The sequence below is a fragment of the Fistularia commersonii genome, chromosome 30 (genome assembly GCF_037954325.1).
Source record: "Fistularia commersonii isolate RoL2024-O1a breed Wild chromosome 30, RoL_Fcom_v1.0, whole genome shotgun sequence".
Lineage (NCBI taxonomy): Eukaryota > Metazoa > Chordata > Actinopteri > Syngnathiformes > Fistulariidae > Fistularia > Fistularia commersonii.
The window spans coordinates 11,416,537-11,434,957 of record NC_141313.1 but is presented as its reverse complement, the minus strand read 5'-3'; the positions used below and the strand labels follow the sequence as shown (position 1 = coordinate 11,434,957).

Genomic DNA, 18,421 nt, shown 5'->3' with positions numbered 1-18,421 from the left:
TGAAAGTCATCATCTTGTTTAATCATGAATGTCTGAGTCGGGACGCGTGCTGAGGACAGGCGAGGTGCTGGATGACCAAGGTATGCTGCTAAAGCCGCTAAGCTGTGGACAGCGGGTAGCAGCGTATCTTCCACCACAACGCAGCGCAGAATATGTATCTGTCTTCTGGTCTCCTGAAGAGGATCAGCCATACCCGGAAGAAGAAGTTGGTAGTCTTATCGATTGGACGTTTTTTAGTAAGGCCGTGCTCTGTATCCTAGCAACGTACTCATGAATGCTTCTGTAATTTTCTTTTAGCATTTGTTCTTAAAGTAAGATCCGGCCAGAAGCGGTGAGTCATCAGTCCAGTTCCTGTCTGGCTGCGACGATATGCAGCCTGTTATCCCCTCGCTCCTCTTCCAATTTCCTGTGTCTCTGCGCCGACAATGCGAGGTAATGCTGTAGATTGTCCGGAAAATGCGACACCGGACGGGTTTGCATTTTAACTTCGGCAAGCCGGTGCTCGCGGCCAGAAGCTCTCAAAGCTCCTCCTGCGGCGGGGTTAGGGTGCAGGGGTTTCTCATGGACTTACTGTTAGCATTCAAGAAGGTTGGCTTTCTTTTGTCCATGCTTGGCCCCTTTCATACTGGCAGGCTGGTTGACTTTTGAAGAAAAAAGTGACTAACAGCACGCAGAGGGGGAGCCAAGTGCCCTGGAGGTCTCCATTTGCGGTCGTTCCTGTAGAACAACAACAAAAGAACAGTTCAATAACAAAATTGCTGTCATTTCAGGACTGTGAAAAATATCAGTACAAAAAAAAAGAAAGCAGAGAGCCCGTGGAAATGTCCTCACCTGGCTGTGGAGCAGACCCATCCAAGATACAGATCACAGAAGACGGAGTCATTGCATTTTAGCAAGTGACATAATAATGATGATGTATTGCAATTGCTTGGCTGAACGTGAACACGAGCACAGGGTATCCATGAAGGCGCTCCGAGGCCGAGTGTCCAATGGGAGACCCAGAGGAACTCGGCTGGAGACACGCTGGTGGACGTCAGTGGGATGGACCCCACCAGCGTAATTACAGAGAAAACTTACAGAGATGCCGAGAAACTGAAACTTAGCTTGAATGTCAGTTAATCAGAACACATATCATTGATCTGAAATGGAAGGCTTCTCCTTCAGGCTGCTCCCTTCAGGGTCTCCTCAGCCAATCACCTGCCTCCATTTAACCCTCTGTCTCGCACCACCTCTTTCTCTCCATTCATCAACCTCCTCTCTGGTCTTCCTCAAGGTCTCTTCAAACCTCAGCGTCCTTCTACCCAGATCATCTCCGTCCCTCCTCTGTCCATGTCCAAACACTTCAGTGTGACTTTATATCCAGAACATCTACCAGGTGCTCTCTGATCGACTCCTTCCCGATCCTCTCCATCCTCACTCCCAAAGAGGAACCTCCACATCTCCACCTCTGCTGCCTCCTGTCCCCTCCTCAGTGTCTCCAAACCAGACACCATGGCTGCTCTTCACCTCCATCTCTTCCACCCACCTCATCTCCACCGTCTCCGTTGCTCTGGACTGTTGACCCTTGTATGTGAACTCCTCCACCTTCTCCATCTCCACCTTCTCCATCTCCTCTCCCTGTTATTATTATTGTCATTAACCTGTTGTTGTTAATGATGATGGTCCACAATGAACCAGGTTCATGTCATCATGCAGGACATGGTAGCTGCCAAGCTGGATAATATTAGATAATATGGATAATAATCATTATTAATGATTGTTGTCATTGATACTAATGATAACAGTTGGCTACAGAACTTTTACTGTCTTCTGTTGCATGTCATCATGCAGGACCTGCTTGCTGCTGAGGAGATGATAAACAATAATAATAACTATTATTATTTATTATCATTACTCTCATGCATTGTGTCTGATAAAAACCCAGAAGGTGGTGTTCTGGTAGCACGTCGTCACGCGGGACGTGGACCTGCTGAGTCGGAGCTGCAGCACCGGATAGAAGGTGGAAGTGCAGCAGCTCCAGACAGAAGAGCGGCACTTTATCAGGGCTGCAGCGGTGCAGGCATCAGAAGGACCACTGACACCCTCCAGCTCTCTGCTTCACCACTCCTTTCCAAACTCCGCGCCGCTCCCTCGTCTGTTAGCCGCCATGTTCCTGTCTGCTCACGGTGGAACCTGGGCGTCACACTGAAGGCATGTCAGAGCTGAGATGAACTTCAGATGATCAGATCAGATCCGGTCTCCTGTGGAGGGTTTCTGTGTCAGAGGTTGGAGCTGCAGTGCGACTGGTTCTCCTCAGGGATGAGAACGCTGGGATGAGAAGCTTCGTGTACTTGATTGTCTTCGTCGCTGTCACCTCCTGTTTCTTCTGGACAGCAGAAAAGGTTCTTGTGGTTCACTCGCTCTTTTTTTCACTTTTTGAGCTGAAGGTCCCTCCGGTGAGACGGTCAGAGGTGTTTCAGTGGAAACGCAGATTCGATGGCCGGACCTCTTGAGGCCTCGACCAACGTGGTCGTCACCGTGGAGGGTGTTGAGGAGCCGGGGCAGCTTCTTGTGGAGCTTTAACTGCTAAAGCTAGCGGTCTGCTCCAGCCAGGCGTCAGGAGTCCATCGACAACAGCTGAGCTTGAGATCTTCTGGTTTTTGCCATCAACCTTTTTCTTCTGGGATGCAACAGCAGCTTTGTGAAGGACTGGGTCAGAGCGCCCTCTGCTGGTCAAACTGTATAACACCATTTCTTCATCACCCAAAGCCAAATGGTTGATTGTTATCTCAGCAGTTCTGGTGAGCAAACACGCACCCGTCAAATATTTGGATTTGAAAGCGCCACACCTGGAGGCCATGAGAGGCAGCTTCCACGGCCCGCACTGTAGAAGAAGAGAAGCCTCCGTGGTCTAACCTCTGCGGCCCACAGAAGGACTCCCACTCCAGTCCGGGGCCTCGGCCTGCAAACGTTCCCTCCGTCCACACTGTGGAAACACCGAGGCCGCCGCTGCTCCGGCAAGCTTGATTCCAGGTATGCCTCCTTGGAGTGAGATGTTTTGTTCTGGAGCTCTCAGCGTGTCAGCCTTGGTGTTAGCCGCAAACATCCCAGGGCTGGGAGAGCAGGAAGCTGAAACCTAGGAACACGGAGGAATGTGCCGTTAGGCCGACAGCTCCTTTTTGAGGATTACTTTTCACACAGCAATAACAGATCTTCTCTGCGGGCTTCAGCCAGCACCGACCTCCTTCACCTTCTTGCCTCAACGTACCCAGGGTGCCAGAACATAACGGCGTCCCTCTGATCTTGAAGCCCTGGTTCTGAGGTTCTCGCAGAGCCTTTTTCCCCAGAGCATTCGTGTGACTGGTCAGAAATATGGGGTGGGCGTGGCAGAAAATATAGCTGTTGTGATTCCTGCTTTTCTCCCGACGCTGGAGTTACAGTGATGGATGGTTCTGAGGGTGAAAGCGTGAAGTATGAAGATCCGTGTATTCTTGTCGACATCTTCTTGCAGCTGGAAACCCCTCTCAAGCTGCAAGAGGATGTCAACAAGAATATATGGGATAAGGGGAGAAACATCTTCAAGTGAATAAATTCAAGTCCAGAAGATTTGGACAAGAATTCACAAATTCATGACCTGGGTGACTGACAACCTCCGCTGACATGAAGATCCATGTTGCACATCTGGAATGGCACAGAATGACCTCAGATTGGTTGTTTTGTCTTCATGAGCTGTGGATGAGAGGGTGAATGGTGGTGTCCTCCAATGAGTGGATGAAAAGGATGGAAATGTCACTGTTCCTTTGGAAATCGAGGTTCTCCATGCAGTTAAAGTCCTGTCGGCCTGATCTTTGTCTCCCAGCCTCTCTGGGTAGAACTAGCTTCGCCACTCAGCTGGAAATCATCCTGACAGCAAGTCTTCATCGTGTTCATCATGCAGCAGGTTCGGTCTCCGTCACACCGTCCAGCCTGGACGTCGACATCACGCCAGAGCTCATGTGACCGCCGAAAAAGAAGTTAACTTCTGTTTTGCTCGGCTGAAGGTCTCGGGGTACACGTTCAGGCGAAGGCTTTTCCTCAATGAATGATCCGCTCTTGATCTCCAGCGGTGGAGCTGCAGAGGTTCTCCGGGTCAGCTCTGCTCTGATTCACTCCCAGCTCGGCTTCCTCTTTCCTGGACTCCTGAACCCACCGGGACCGGCCTGAGGAGGAGCTCAGAGTCAGAGGACCGGAGTGACGGTTTTCATCCTGGTTTTCGGGTTTGGAAGAAGGCCTCCCGTATTGGTTTGTTTACCGGCTCCGGGTCTCGGAGCCGGTCGCAGCTGCAATTGGCCGAGAGGCGGGGTTCTCCCCGAACCAATCGCAGGGCCACGTACAGCCATTCAGATGCCCGGCACTTCTGTGTCTCCAATGAAACTTCTGCAACGTTCTGCAAAGACGGCTGGTCAGGCTCCTCTGAAAACGATGGGTCGAAGGCTGATGGGAACATCCAGGTTCTGCCTAGTTCTTCGCGTCATGGCGTCCCGTCACGTATGTACACCTGGAGATGAATTATCTACCAGATCTTTGCAGAACCACTGTATCCTGGTTCTGGTCCAGTCACTCTGATTCCCATCCATACTCCATGTCTTCTCGCTGAATGTCCGACAAGGGCATTTCATGTGGTTTTTCTTCTGGGTTTATCCTCCAAACTTCTGCCCTTCTTTTAATCCTGACTACAAAAGCGTATATTCGTATAGATAATCTCGTGGTCGAGGGGGCGGAGCGGCACTTTCACCAAACGTGTTGGAGGACAGCTGTTCAGCTGACGCGGTGTTTCTTGCCGCCCTGAGCCTTCAGCTGACTCATCCCCGGTTTGCGTCACGAGACCCTGAACATCTCGTTCCCCTGCTTCAAGGGAAGTGTGAAACGAGCGTGATGAATCCAGAAGCTTCGGTCGCAGCGGCTCTGTGTTTTTGCACAATGCGGAGAGGGTGGATAAAACTCTGCGGCCGGGCTGCGTTTATGAGGACGGCTGCATCTTCTCAGGGAGGTGCTGAGGAGATGAGTAACATCTCACCGCCACCTGCAGGCCTCCTCCTCTCAGTTCGATGGTTGTCTTTCTCAAAAATATGAGCCGTCTCACATTCGGGGTTTGAATGCGCCCCGCCGGCACGGGATCCCTTCAGATTCACCTCCACAACATCATGTAGCTGGAAACCACCACTACTGAGGAGATGGACACACAACAGGACAACCAGAGAGCAGGCTTCTACTGTGGAGGACCTGGGTTCTGTTTGCCTAGATCAGGGTCGGCAACCTTTAACACCCAAAGAGCCATTTGGACCGGGTTTCCTCGGAAAAGAAAACACTGGGAGCCGCAATTACTTTTTGACGACTAAAATAAAGGTACCACTGTATATACTGCTTTTTATTACCTTTACACTTTGTATAAACAAGTGTGTAGTGTGTTGCTTCTGAAATTCACAAAGTATTACGGAGAAAATTAAATTTTATTTATGTAATGAACTCTTGTAATGAACTCTTTCAGAGCGTGTAGCGGAGCCTTGACCTGTATTTTAAGAATAAATCGGGAAAAAATCACCGTGTCAGTAAACAATAAAAAATAAATATTTGCAAAATAGCTTCATAAATATTTATTTTACCTGGTTTATGGGACTTCTGCTCCTCAACGTCTGCGCACAGCATCTGCAAATCGGGACTTTACCGGCTGGCGGGTATACCGGCTGTCGCGAGTGTGACGTTATTTTGAGCGGCGAAAAATAATAAATATAATTTTATTTAATATTTCAAGATCACAATAATCTTCCAACTTAGAACTAAAAGTTAAAAAAAGGAATTAACACAAATGAAATACACTTCAATTAAATATTTATCATTTATTTTCCCAAGCCACTCAGAGCCGCAGTGTAAAGATGAAACAGCCGCATGCGGCTCCGGAGCCACGGGTTGCCGACCCCTGACCTAGATGGATGGATGGATGGACAGAAGAATTGACACACGGGTGGATGGATGGATGAATGGATCAATGGGTTGACCGATGGATGGATGGACGGACAGCTGGATGACAAATGGACAGATAGGTGGACGGATGGACGGAAGGACAGACTCATGGACAAATGGAGGAGGGGGGACTGGGGGTACAAAACAATACACTTTAATCAATGCTGTGTAAATATGTCCCTCTTATTTAGATGAATATTATTTCTGCATCCTATCTGGCAAAGCCTCCAGACGCAGCAGCTTCAGCTGCCAGGAGGTTGACCTCACACCCTGCAGACCTGCAGTTTCTTGTTTTTGACATCATGAGCAGCAGATCCAGTTCCAGCCGGGTTCCTAACCCTTCCTGCGCTTCCTTAAAAAAAAAGCCTTGAGGGCCAGAGGAGGAGGAGGACCTCCTTCATTGGCTGAGAAACCGTGAAACGATGAGCTCGGGAAACATGCAGCTGAGCGAGGGATTTGACATGAAGGTCAGGACAGGGATCTCCAGCGTTGTGACGCTTACAGGTTGTCCACCCGGTATCATGCGTTCCAACTCGCAGGAGATGGTGAGATCTTTGAAGCATCAGAAGTCCAGCTATTCAAGGTCAGATGCTTCAGAGGCTGGGAGTTATTACCGGTAGTCGGGAGGTTGGCGGTTCAATGCCAGGCTCCTCCCATCTGCATGGCAGCGTATTGGTGTGTGTGTGTGTGTGTGTGTGTGTGTGGCGCGGGTTGAACAGCAGGCTGTCGTCATGAAGCAGTGAATCATCTGATGGTTTCCTGCCTGTGTGCTCAGCTTGCAGGAAGCCAGTGGTCAGAGGAGGCTCTGAGGATGACGTCTCAGCGCTGAACCCCCTCCAGTATGTCAGGTAAGGAGACGCATACACGCACACACACACACACACACACACACACACACACGGAAACCACTTTATCCGAGATGGACCAATGCAGGAGAATAAATGAGCTGGAGACAAATCTGATTGCAGCCAAAGATGTAAAAGGTTTTAAAAATGTATCTTAAATAAGTAATGGATACATATGGAATAAATGTGCTAATTTCAAGTGGGTAAATATCCAGGAGGATGATGAAAGGACAAATGAACTGATGGACATAACATCAAATTAGAAAATGGATCATTAGTTCATAAATTAATTACATTTATATAGTTTCACACAGATATTATTAAACAAAACTTGAATATGAATGATTATTGAATGAATGCGATACATTTCATGAATTCAATAAATAAATGATTCACAGAAATATGATATTAAGTGTGACAAAGTCAATAAAGCAATTGGCTGTGTTAATGACAGTATAGGATTATATGTGGAAATCAGGTGAACACATCTGTCTGAAAGCTATATGTATGTGATAAAATATATCAAACAATAGGTCATGTTTGCTAATGTGCTCAAATTAATTGATTTATTATGTAAACAAGTTTCAGTTGAATTTAAACGTAGACTTTTTGGCTCAGAAGAAAATTCCTATTGTAACGTCTAACTCTTTAAGTCTGCATCCCTCGTTCTTCTCACCTGGAGCTCGACGGGAACACGCAAATATAGATATGAATATGTTACTGAAAGACAGGAGGGAACACGCAAATGACACGCACACACAGGCCCTCAGCATACATTGACCACCAACCAAACACACACACACACATACTGTGCAACCACATAGTGTTTTGTGAATTTACCTGAGGTTGTGCAACCCTGCTGCCACACACACAAACGCAAACACACGTGTACACGGCTGTGTCCTAGCTCTCCTGCCGTGAGTGGGTGTTGTTTTAAACGTGCTTCTCCGTCTATTTTAGACCCAGCAGAAAATTGCTCGCCCCGCTGGAAAGATGAGGCCATTCAGAATGGTAATACTGACCCCACACCCACCCCACCCTCCGCTGCTTTGCTGCTCCCCCTCGGCTTCTCTTCCTGACCCCGCTTCCTCCTTCCTTCCATCTTAAACTGCGCTGAAAGGCTTGTAGAAGAACCAAGGGGGTTTCATGCAATGTTTCCTTCTGCACAGCTGCTCCTCAGACGCCTTCTGACCTCCAAGTAGAGGCTCCCCCCCTTTGTGAAGATGCTTCATCGCGGTGTTTATGAACACATGAATTCTAGCGCCGTGAGCTTTCAACACACCGGTGCTTCAGGAAACCTGTCTCCACGCCGAGTGTGTGGTTAATTAGCCGCGCTACTACTCCGGAGCTAATTATCGGACATTGCACCCGCGAGTGCATTTCATTGATGGTCCTTTCCAGGTTGTGTTGGTAAAGATTTGCTGCAACAGCGCCCTCTACTGGTGGAAGGGGGTTATGCATTTGAGAAGATGAAATGATGGAGCAGTGTGGAGATGGGCAGGGTTCTCTTCACGGTGTTTGCTTTCCACGGTCACCTGCAGGATCTGTTTGGGTTAGGTAACTTCGTCACACACACGTGTGTGTGTGTGTGTGTGTGTGTGTGTGTTTGTGTGTGTGGGTGTGTGTTTTGTTCCACACTTCTTTGTGAGGTTTGGGAAACACCCAGCCTGCTTCTCTGAGCTGCAAAGCAACATCTTCACTTGGAGACAGCTGCCGGTCCGTGTGTGTGTGTGTGTGTGTTAGTGTTTGTGTGTGTGAAAGAGAGAGAGAGAGACGTGTGAATGAATTATTGAAATGTTGTGTGTCTCTGTAAGGAGAGTGTGATAGGGTGTGTTTCTCTGGTCCAGAGTTGCATGTGGCTCTTTGGAAAACAAATAAAGATTATTTAATTTTTATTAAGTTTATTGAAGATTTGTTTTATATTTTTTTTCATTGTCTTTCTAAATTTGAGTATGGCGATCATGCAATATTAAGATAAAAATGTTACATTTCTTTGCCACTTGTCACAGCAAATATGCGCCACAACCGCCGGAGTGCATTTTTTTGGAGGTGTAGCGAAACCCACACGAACAAACGAAGGTTAAAGAAATATCCGGATCGGTTAATTCATTTGCATATACATATTTGCAGCGTTTGTTGAAATAGTCCTTTTCTTTGCGGTGTCCGGCACACCAATGAATGAATATCCGGATGGGCTCGGACCGCAGCTTTGCATTCGTGAGCTCAGATTTCCAGCTCCTCTTCTCTGTTTACTCTTGTTTGGATATTAGCCGTACTCGAGCCGGCCAACTTGGCCTCGGTCTTCGCCTGGTCGTCCCCGTCTCCAGGGGTGGAGGCTCCCGACTGTCCGGCCTCCTTGAGCTTCGCATCACGTCCCCGGCGACCCCGCGGTCCCTCGAGCCGCAGCCAAGCGGCGGCTAATCCTGTGACCCCTGGCCGAGGGGAGCCTTCTGTTGCTCCCCGCAGCTTAGAATCAACTTGGAGGGAAAGCCCGGTGAGATGAGTGTCGCGGTCAGGTAACGGAGACGAGCCGGGGTCACCGCTGCAAATCCGGGTAAAGCAGGTCCTCCGCGTCCAAACAAAGCGCTCCTGACCGGCATTGAACCCCCCGAGGCCCGCAGCCATCAATCACGGGAGGGAATAAATGTGTGCGAACGGCCGCCAGACGCCACAGAGGCGAGCCGCGCGCGTCGAGGCGGGAAATAGAAAGGAGATGGAGAGGATCGCTCCTCAGGAAATAGCGGCGACCCCCCGGACGGCCGCCGTCTGAGATAGAACAGTCAGGGTGAGTAGAGAAACACTAGACGTTAGACGAGTCCGGCTGCCAAGCAACCCCTGGAAAAGACTGGGAGGCCTCTTTTTGAAGGAAATTGTTATTTACAGGACTGGTTGAGATGCTTATTATCGTGTGTTGGATGTCAGAGGATGAGGAGCTGCTGCTGCAGTAACACAGGAATAGACACACAAGTGCTGCTTATAAAGTCGTTGTTTTTATCCAGTACCGACATTAACGCTTTACCGCCAAGTAAAATTATTATAACAGATGTCTGACAAAGCACGTCACCTCCATAAACACCTCTAAATTCACCAAGAAAAACAAACCAAACAAGCTTGAATTGATTTTTCAAATGTTAACGTTTGATGTCGTCCTGTCTTCTGCAAAGTGTCCTGCAGCGCTCTAAGTCATTTGGCGGCGACGCTGACGGATCGCTGCCTTCCTTTGACAACGTCTCTGTGATTTCATCCTGTCTCGCCTCGCCGGTCGCTGACGGATTGATTTTATTTTAAAGCGATTGCAAGGGGCTTTTCTTCTCGGTCTTACAAACAAGACGGATACCTTCCGCACAAGTATGATCAATATGAATGCGTTTTAATTATTAGACTCATTGTTCTAGCCATCATTTCTTTATTTTTTTAATTCCGTTATTTTATTTTCATGAGTACTACCATTACCACTCAAACATCTACTCAAGGGAGACAATTTTTTCCTATTATTATCATTATTGTTATTATTATAATGATTATTATTATTATCATTATTATTATTATTACTCTTATTATTATTATTATCAATTCTACTATTACTGCTCAGGGGATATTACAGTGTACATTATTTTAGTCACTTTATTATTCAATTATTACTCTTGTAAGTGGATGTCATTGTAGTGATATTCTTTTTTTTTTATTTTCACTGTCAAGGAATATTACAGTCCTATTATTATAATTATTATTACTGTTGAAATTGTGACCCCTATTCAGCAGTCAGGGATTATTGATTTTTCGATTGATATTATAAGTTGATAAGAAATATGGTTTTAATTGGTTGGAAAAGGGTGATTCATTTACCCACCCGTCTCCTAAATGGCAAGTTTTTCCTTTGCGTCTGTGCAAACCCTTGGCGTGAGCGGAGAGCTGTGTGTGTGTGTTGCGTGTGAGTGAACCTTCTCGGATATCTGCCTCAGAAGGAGGAGGCGAGTGATGATAGGAGTCCTATCTTCTGTTTCCTTTGTCTACCAAAGTTCCCCACACCGACCGAGGGCCCGAGGGGCCGCGGGGTTGCCCGCCGCCTCGCCGGCTGCAGACGGCAGCTTGCCGGGGTTTGACAGGCGTCACAAATGGTTTAAGATTAGGGCCGGTCAAGGACGTCACCTCATCAAAAAGTTAAACTGGTATCAGGAGATTTGCAGGGGACAGCTGCTGCAGGCTGATCACACACTCACACTTATCACATTAATGGGGCCAATAATCCCGCTGTAATCTGCCCTGGACTGGGAGGCAGATTATTGCAATTATTCCCCTGTTTGTGCCTTTTGTTCAATTTTGCGGTGTAATATCACTAATTAGGGAGTTTTAATTGGAAACGGGACACTTTTGATTGAATTCCTCGTGTTTGTGACAAACCAATAAAATCCCATTTTGAGCACTTATGAACAAAAACAGTCATTAGCCTGTTTTTCTTAATCATTACAAATCTAAAGAGCTATTTGTCTAGTTTATAAGTAAGAAATTACTTTTAAATATTTAATCAATTGATTATTGGCTTTCTCTTGATTACTTTCACGGCATGGAGTCCAATGGTTTGCAGAGACTTTTTTTTCGATTTTTATTTTATTTCAAACACGTTAATTGATTGGCAAAGTTCAAATTCATCGTTTTTCCACATGTACTTTCTGTTCTCCCCAATTTTTACACCCCCTACGCCGACCCCATCTCAAATTTACTATGTACATTTATGCAGAACAACATTTAGATTTAGAATTTAAACAAAACACACATTTTAAAGAAATGTGTGTTTGTTTAAATTCTTTTAAAGCGATGGTTGGGGTTGTGAAGACCGACTTAGATAAACATGGCCACATATATGACTACAGAGGATGTGATGGTGAGGGTGTTGATCATCGATCAAGGACCTTCTTACCTTCGATGCGATGCTTCTAACCGAGGCCTCCATCCAAGCCATATTATCTAATAATATACAAAAATGAAGGAGAACTTCTCTTTCTTTCCCATTCTCCTCTCCTCTGGGTTGGTGATGTTTCCAGGGAAAGAGTGTGTGTGTGTGAATACCGTCCCCGTCATTGTATCCGGATTTCAGTCCTTCATTCATTCACCCTGGACACACACTGACGTCCAACCGCTCACCCTCTCATACACACACCTGTGCAATCAAAGATAGCCTACCAGGAGCAATAAATCACAGAATAGAAATCAATATAACAAAAGGAAAGACACCCTTTCATCTTCTGTGTGTGTGTGTGTGTGTGCGTTATCATGAGACCTTATATCGTGTTAAAACAAGCAAAGCTCTGCATATGAAACATGAAACTGATTTCTGACTTTGGTCGGGCTTTTCGGAATTGAACACACACATGGCTACAACAACAGCGATGATAAATTGTAGGGACCGAAAGCCTGGTTTTCATGTTGGAAGAAGGTGTCATTCTATTATTCGCTCTTTTATTCTCTATTTTTACATTGACATTATATTATCTTTTACATTGATTCTTCTCCACTTTGCTCTGTGAGCAAGAGCCGCTTTCAACAAAAAGCAGTTTCCCCCCTTGGGGATCAATAAAGTATTGAGATTCTGATAATTGAGCGGTGCAGGAAAACATGTTTGTCTGTGGTGCGGTTGGGTTGAGTCGGCTCGTGTTAAACAAAAAGAGGCTTAGGCTGGACCTTTCCACCTGCCGGAATGACGGTAATCGAGTGTGAGATCTGGCCGTAGAACGGCTCCACATAAACAACAATATCACACCTGCCCCTGGTCGGAGGGCCGAGGGGTCAGATTAGCCGGCACGGCCAAGCTGTCGCCGCGATCCGAGTGGCCGTCAGGCTTTTTAGGAAGTTGTGCGGGGGTTCGGGAGCGACGGGCGCTTCGGGCAGGAGGACCTCAGCAGCTGTGCTGGTGGAGGACTCTACAGCACGCTACAGATTCACAGAAACACTTTAAATCAGCTAAAGTCTGTTTTTCACTTTTCAGCAGTAAGAAGGGCATTGTGACATTCGTGTGTTTGTGTATGCGCATAGATATCTTTGTTTGAGTAATAATATGCTGCTGTACTGAGTATTATTTATCCTTGATTTGCTTTTTTCCCCAAACAAACAGGGAAAATCCATGAATATGTCATCAGTGTGTTGTCAGCAAAAACTGAGCACATTCTCTAAAACCAGCAAGAATATTTATCATTACTTTTATGGTTTTAATATCATGTTATATTTTGCAAAAACAACATGATACGATCTAAATATGTTGTCTGTGTCTACATGGGGTTCCTCAGGGTTCTCCAGGTTCCTCCCACAGTCCAAACACATGCAGGAGGGTGAATGGTTGCATGTGTTTGTATGATCAAATGATTATTGGAAAACCTGTTTTTACATTTTTTTTTCACGTGTGTGCGTGCGTGCGTGCGCGCATTCGTGCGTGTGTGTGTGTGTCTCAGATAGCAATGGATCCTGACTCCAGCAAAGACTAATTTTCTATACGTCATCTCAAATATATATTTGATATACATGCACATATACATACATCTCAAATATAAACATTTTACATCGAAATACAAATACCAGTGCAGTAAACCCTCTTTTATTACGGGGGTTACGTTCTAAAAATAACCCCCAATAGGCGAAATCCGCGAAGTTGTCAGCTTTATTTTTTTCCAATTATTATAAAATACAATACTGTCCTATAGAATGAAACCAAAGATCAAAACCTGTTTTCAGGTCCACGCATTTTAATTGTCAATACGTTATTTGACAGTCAATATGTTATTTTCCTCCTTCTTTATGTAACAAACCGAAGAATCATTTATTCCGTAATGAAGTTCCGTCCAGAAGTTTAACTTTTTCTGCGATAGTTAACATCTTCCTCTTCCTTTTGGGTGCGTCCTCTGGTGCATTTGCACAGAACGTTTCGTCGACATTTTGGGTTTTGTCATGGGGAAGATTTTTCAAATGTAAATTTGGCAAGCTGCACAGAGACGAGGCGCGGAGATTGTTGACACCGGTCTACCGTCCCTTAGCCAATCAGGATGCAGAACACAACATACTGTACTGTAAAAGAAAAAAACTTTAAAGAAACTGCACTAAAAAAATCTGCGAAACAGGAAAGCTGCAAAAGGTGAACCGCATTATAGCGAGGGTTTACTGTAATTCAAACAGTTGACAATTTTAAAAAAAGATATATATATATATATACATCCATCCATCCATCTTCTACCGCTTATCCTGCACTAAGGGTCGCGGGGGGATTCACTCACTCATTTATGCAGGGCAATTTTCCCAATTTTCTCAAATCAAACTGCACCATTTTTGACCTTGGAGAACGCAGACACGGGGAGAACATGCAAACTCCACACAGAAAGGTCCCCTTGTGGGAATCGAACCAAGGTCCTTCAGAGTTTTTTAGGGTTATCCAGTAGAAACTCAGGCTCCATCGGTGTGAAGGTCCTCTGGCGGCCCAGACCTTCCGTGGAGACCGAACGGAGAACCCGACTCTCCATCGGCTAAACTGGCACGTTGTCAGAGAAAGGTGCGTGACAGCCTAGTGCTGCTGCACTAAGTGGATAGAAAAAGGGGCCAAAGTGAAGATGCGTCACATTTAAGACGCTTTAAGTGTCATATTTTGTTCGCTGAGGACTGATCTTCTGGGCTACACCAGGCCCTGGAGGAGACCCTCAGCCTGAGGACCACCTCCTCCAAGACTGGATACGGGAGAAGAGTCATCTCTCAGAGCGACATCAAGTCACGGATGAGTTATTTTAGGTCATCATTTACAGCCAGGGGCTCTTTTTGTAACACACACACACCAGACATGTCCTGCGTGTCACCCTGAGGTGGTCTGCTCCAGGCTCCTGGCTGGTTTCCGTTCCTCTGGTTAAAACAGCGGTGTTTTATTTTCCTAGATTAAATAATTGCTTAATCTGTGATTAAGTGTGTCGGTGTGTGTGGGCCGGTGTCGGGTGGTCCCGTGCGGCCGTCGGCCCCGGGCCCTGATCCTCCGCCCTCCATAATCCTGTGTGTTATTGAGTGTCTGAGGCGCGTGCAGATCCAGAGGTCAGACCAGTGCAAACAGCAGGGATTTTCAGGCCGGCGCCGCACGCCAGTGGACATGTGGACGTGTGGAAGACCTCCTCCGTGTCTCCGGGGAACCTAAGGAGATCACGGGGTCTGCCGCGCTTAAAGGCTCCCCGGACGGTTCTGTCCGCTCGGATCGTACCAAATGTGGAGGTTGAGGGGGATGAAGATGGTGAAGATGTTTGCGTCGAAGTTTCATCTTCACCCACACTTCCAGAATCCATAACTCCTTATATACCCTATTTTTGGCACTATAAGGCACACTTAAAATCCGTACATTTAAATTAAATGGGTGAATTCTTGTTCAATTTTATCTCCGTCAAAGATTTTAGTGCGACAATGCCATTCGGCTTGATTGATTGTTGACAGTTCCCACCTGACACAGGGGCGTTGTGTTAAAGTCAGCCCTTGGTTGAATATGGGCTGCAACGACGTTAGATAACTAATCATGTAGCGCCGGAATACAATGTTGTTCCGGCCTCACACGAACTTCAGGTGTCCGCTGTCGCTGGCAACCATAAACCAATCAGAGAACAGTACATAGTGCACTTGTCTCTGGTACACTTCTGTGCTTCAACAGAATATTACTGTACATTTGTGTTTATGAGGCAACTGTTAAGAGACATGCTTATGAAGCAGAATTCAAACTCAAGGCTATCGGTTACGCAGTCGATGATGGGAATAAAGCAGCTGTCAAAGCATTCAACATGAATGAATAAGTGGTACGGAAGTGGAGGAAGCAAGCAGATGAACTGCGTTAAGTAAACAAGACCAAACACAAAGCAAGACAGCCACCGTTAGAGGACAGTTTTACTAAACTGACTATTTTGTTTGGCTTTTGTTCCGCTTCACCTTATGTATGAAAATAGACCCGTTTATTGATAATGCGCCTTATATCTCGGTTATGCGCCTTATGCTCCCCGATTATCCCCATCATGAAAGCACAAAGGCAGAATCTGAAACCCTCTTTATTACTGAAAACAATATTGTTTATTCTCTAATCTTTCATGGTCACTTAATTTAATCTGTATTTGACTCATCTTATTCATCCTCCTCAAACATCCAACTTGACCACAAAGAAGAACAAACCTGCTGTTAGATGTTCTCAGGTGAACTTCGGGTCGGTCTTGTTTGTGAAGGTTCTCCACCAGGGTTTATTACATCCAGGTTCTGGTTCTCCTGGTTCACTGCTGGACTCGGTCAGTGTTTGGTGGTCTTCTTTGGGCCGTGGAAAGCGGGGGGGGGCACTGAAGGTTCCTTCAGTGATCTTGTATGTGTGTGTGTGTGTGTATGTGTGTGTGTGTGTGTGTGTGTGTGTGTGTGTAACACCCTTTAGACTTAACTGACACAATAATTCATCAATAGTATGTTGATTAGTCTATTGTATTCAGTCAGTCAGACAGTGTTACGTTTCCCTCTTTACACACACACACACACACACACACACACACACACAGAGTAGAAGCAGCTGTAGATCCACTCCTGCAGGGCCATACCAGTGTGTGTTTTTAATGTTTGAGGTTCTCAGTGGAGGTGGGAGGAGGTAGTTGGAATTCAGGACGTTTTCAAATCCATGTCAGGTTTAAATCAGGTTTAAGGGTTTATTACGTCACAGAAGCAGTTTCGGTTCCATCTCCGTATATTTCCTTCCTCATCCGTGCTTGTGCCACAGCTCCTCCTGTCTCTGAAGGCAGGAGGCCTCCAAAGCCAGCGTTAGAAATGTCTCCTAAGTAAAACCTACGCTGGAATTGTAGATGAGGTCTTCTGTCCCCCTGAAGGCTCTAGAAAGCTTCATTCGCTCTATAAAGCTCCTCCAGGTGACTGAGATGAAAAGCTCCGCTGCGCTTTTAGCATCTTGGAAGCAATCACTCACATCCAACAAGGGATTTGCAAAAACAAAGGAAATTTTCTGTGTCCGTGTCCAAGTCGTTTGAGGCGCAACTCCCCCCCCCCCACAGCCCCCCAGCAGGGGGTTTATCCCAACCCTATTGATCAGGGAGCGACTGATCAATACCGCCGCACATGCTGGATAATCGGTGCATTGTGTGACATGGATCACAGGACTGGAAGAGACGGCTGGGGGGACGCGCATGTCAAGGGGATCATCTGAAGGATAGATAGAGAGATAGATAGTGATAGATGGCTGTCTGGAGAGAGAGAGATGGATGGATGGATGGATGGATGGATGGATGGAGAGAGAGATAGAGATAGGGAGATAGATAGATGGCTATATATATATATATATAGAGAGAGAGAGAGAGAGATGAACAGATAGAGATAGATAATTGCATAGCTTTAGAGATAGAATGGGTGTATGGATGGATGAAGGACAGATATGTGCAATGTACATATACAATATACAGTATATCCTTGTTTTTCGTGGGGGTTACATTCCAAGAAGAACCCGTGATAGGCAAAATCAGTGAAGTAGAAACCTTTATTTTTTTTTACCATTATAATACAAATACAATTATTATACAAATTATACAATTTTCTTCTTTATGGAACGAACAGAAGATTCATTAATTCCGTAATTCCGACCTACAGCCGCATAGCTTTTACCTTCCCTTAGCATGTCCAGAAGTTTAACTTAATCTGCAATAGATAGCATCTTCCGCTGCCTTTTGGGCCCTGCCGCAGGTGCTTTTGTCGGTCCAGAGCGTTTTGTCAATATTATGGGATTTAGAGAAACTCGAAATTGCAAGAGAATTTGCACGTACGTAATGTAAATTTGGCAAGCCTTTTTACGTATGTGTACATATTAAACTGCAACGTTATTGACGCAAAGGTAGAGAAGAAGCGGAGTGACTTTTTTAGCCAATCAGAATGCAGAACGCAACGCACCATGCAAATCCGTGACGTAGCGAAACCGTGAAAAGTAAACCGCGTTATAACGAGGGATCACTGTATATAATATATCCTCACCCTCTTAAAATAATCGCCTAAGTCATTTTTTCAGATTTTTCAGGAAACACAAAAAACTGAACCATTTGACCCACTCTTGACATAGGCAATTTCTACTAAAGGGGTAGAATGGCACAATCTGTTAAACTGAGGATGTAGGCAATTTTGCCAGAGGTGGTCAGCATCATTAGGAGATGATTTAGGGAAAAAAAACGTTTTTGTAAAAAAATGACATAGGCGATTATTTTAAGAGGGTGACAATATATCATATATGAATGATAGATAGATAGATAGATAGATAGATAGATAGATAGATAGATAGATAGATAGATAGATAGACAGATAGACAGATAGACAGATAGATAGATTGATGTTTTGTGTTCTCTGCATCCTCCAGGGACATTGCCCTGTGTGGCTCCCCCTGGTACCTCTTCCTCTCCTGGGAGGGTCTCTTATGTGTTGTGCGCGTGCAGCACGCCAAGCTCCTTAGTGTCATAACAGGGCAATCAGGCGTTGTTATTCAGCGCTGAGCAGAGAGATGTGTTTGCGGATCCTGTTTGAAATACTCACGGGATCAGTCGGCAAGCTAAAGGCCCGCGGGGTCAGAGGTCAGGGGG

General features: G+C 45.9%; 1 protein-coding gene across 5 annotated transcripts in view; it reads left to right on the top strand.

The window, feature by feature from the left end:
- The window catches only part of thrb (thyroid hormone receptor beta), a 91,609-nt gene that overhangs the window by 58,988 nt on the left and 14,200 nt on the right, over positions 1-18,421 (top strand). For 4 of the 5 annotated variants that reach the window (XM_086177874.1, XM_086177877.1, XM_086177876.1 and 1 more), the window contains 2 exons: positions 6,755-6,827; positions 7,785-7,835. In XM_086177874.1, coding sequence (XP_086034000.1) covers positions 6,821-6,827; positions 7,785-7,835 — 58 coding nt within the window. In that variant the 5' untranslated portion in view covers positions 6,755-6,820. The remainder of the gene's footprint in view (positions 1-6,754; positions 6,828-7,784; positions 7,836-18,421) is intronic. The other variant, XM_086177875.1, reaches the window with a different exon arrangement.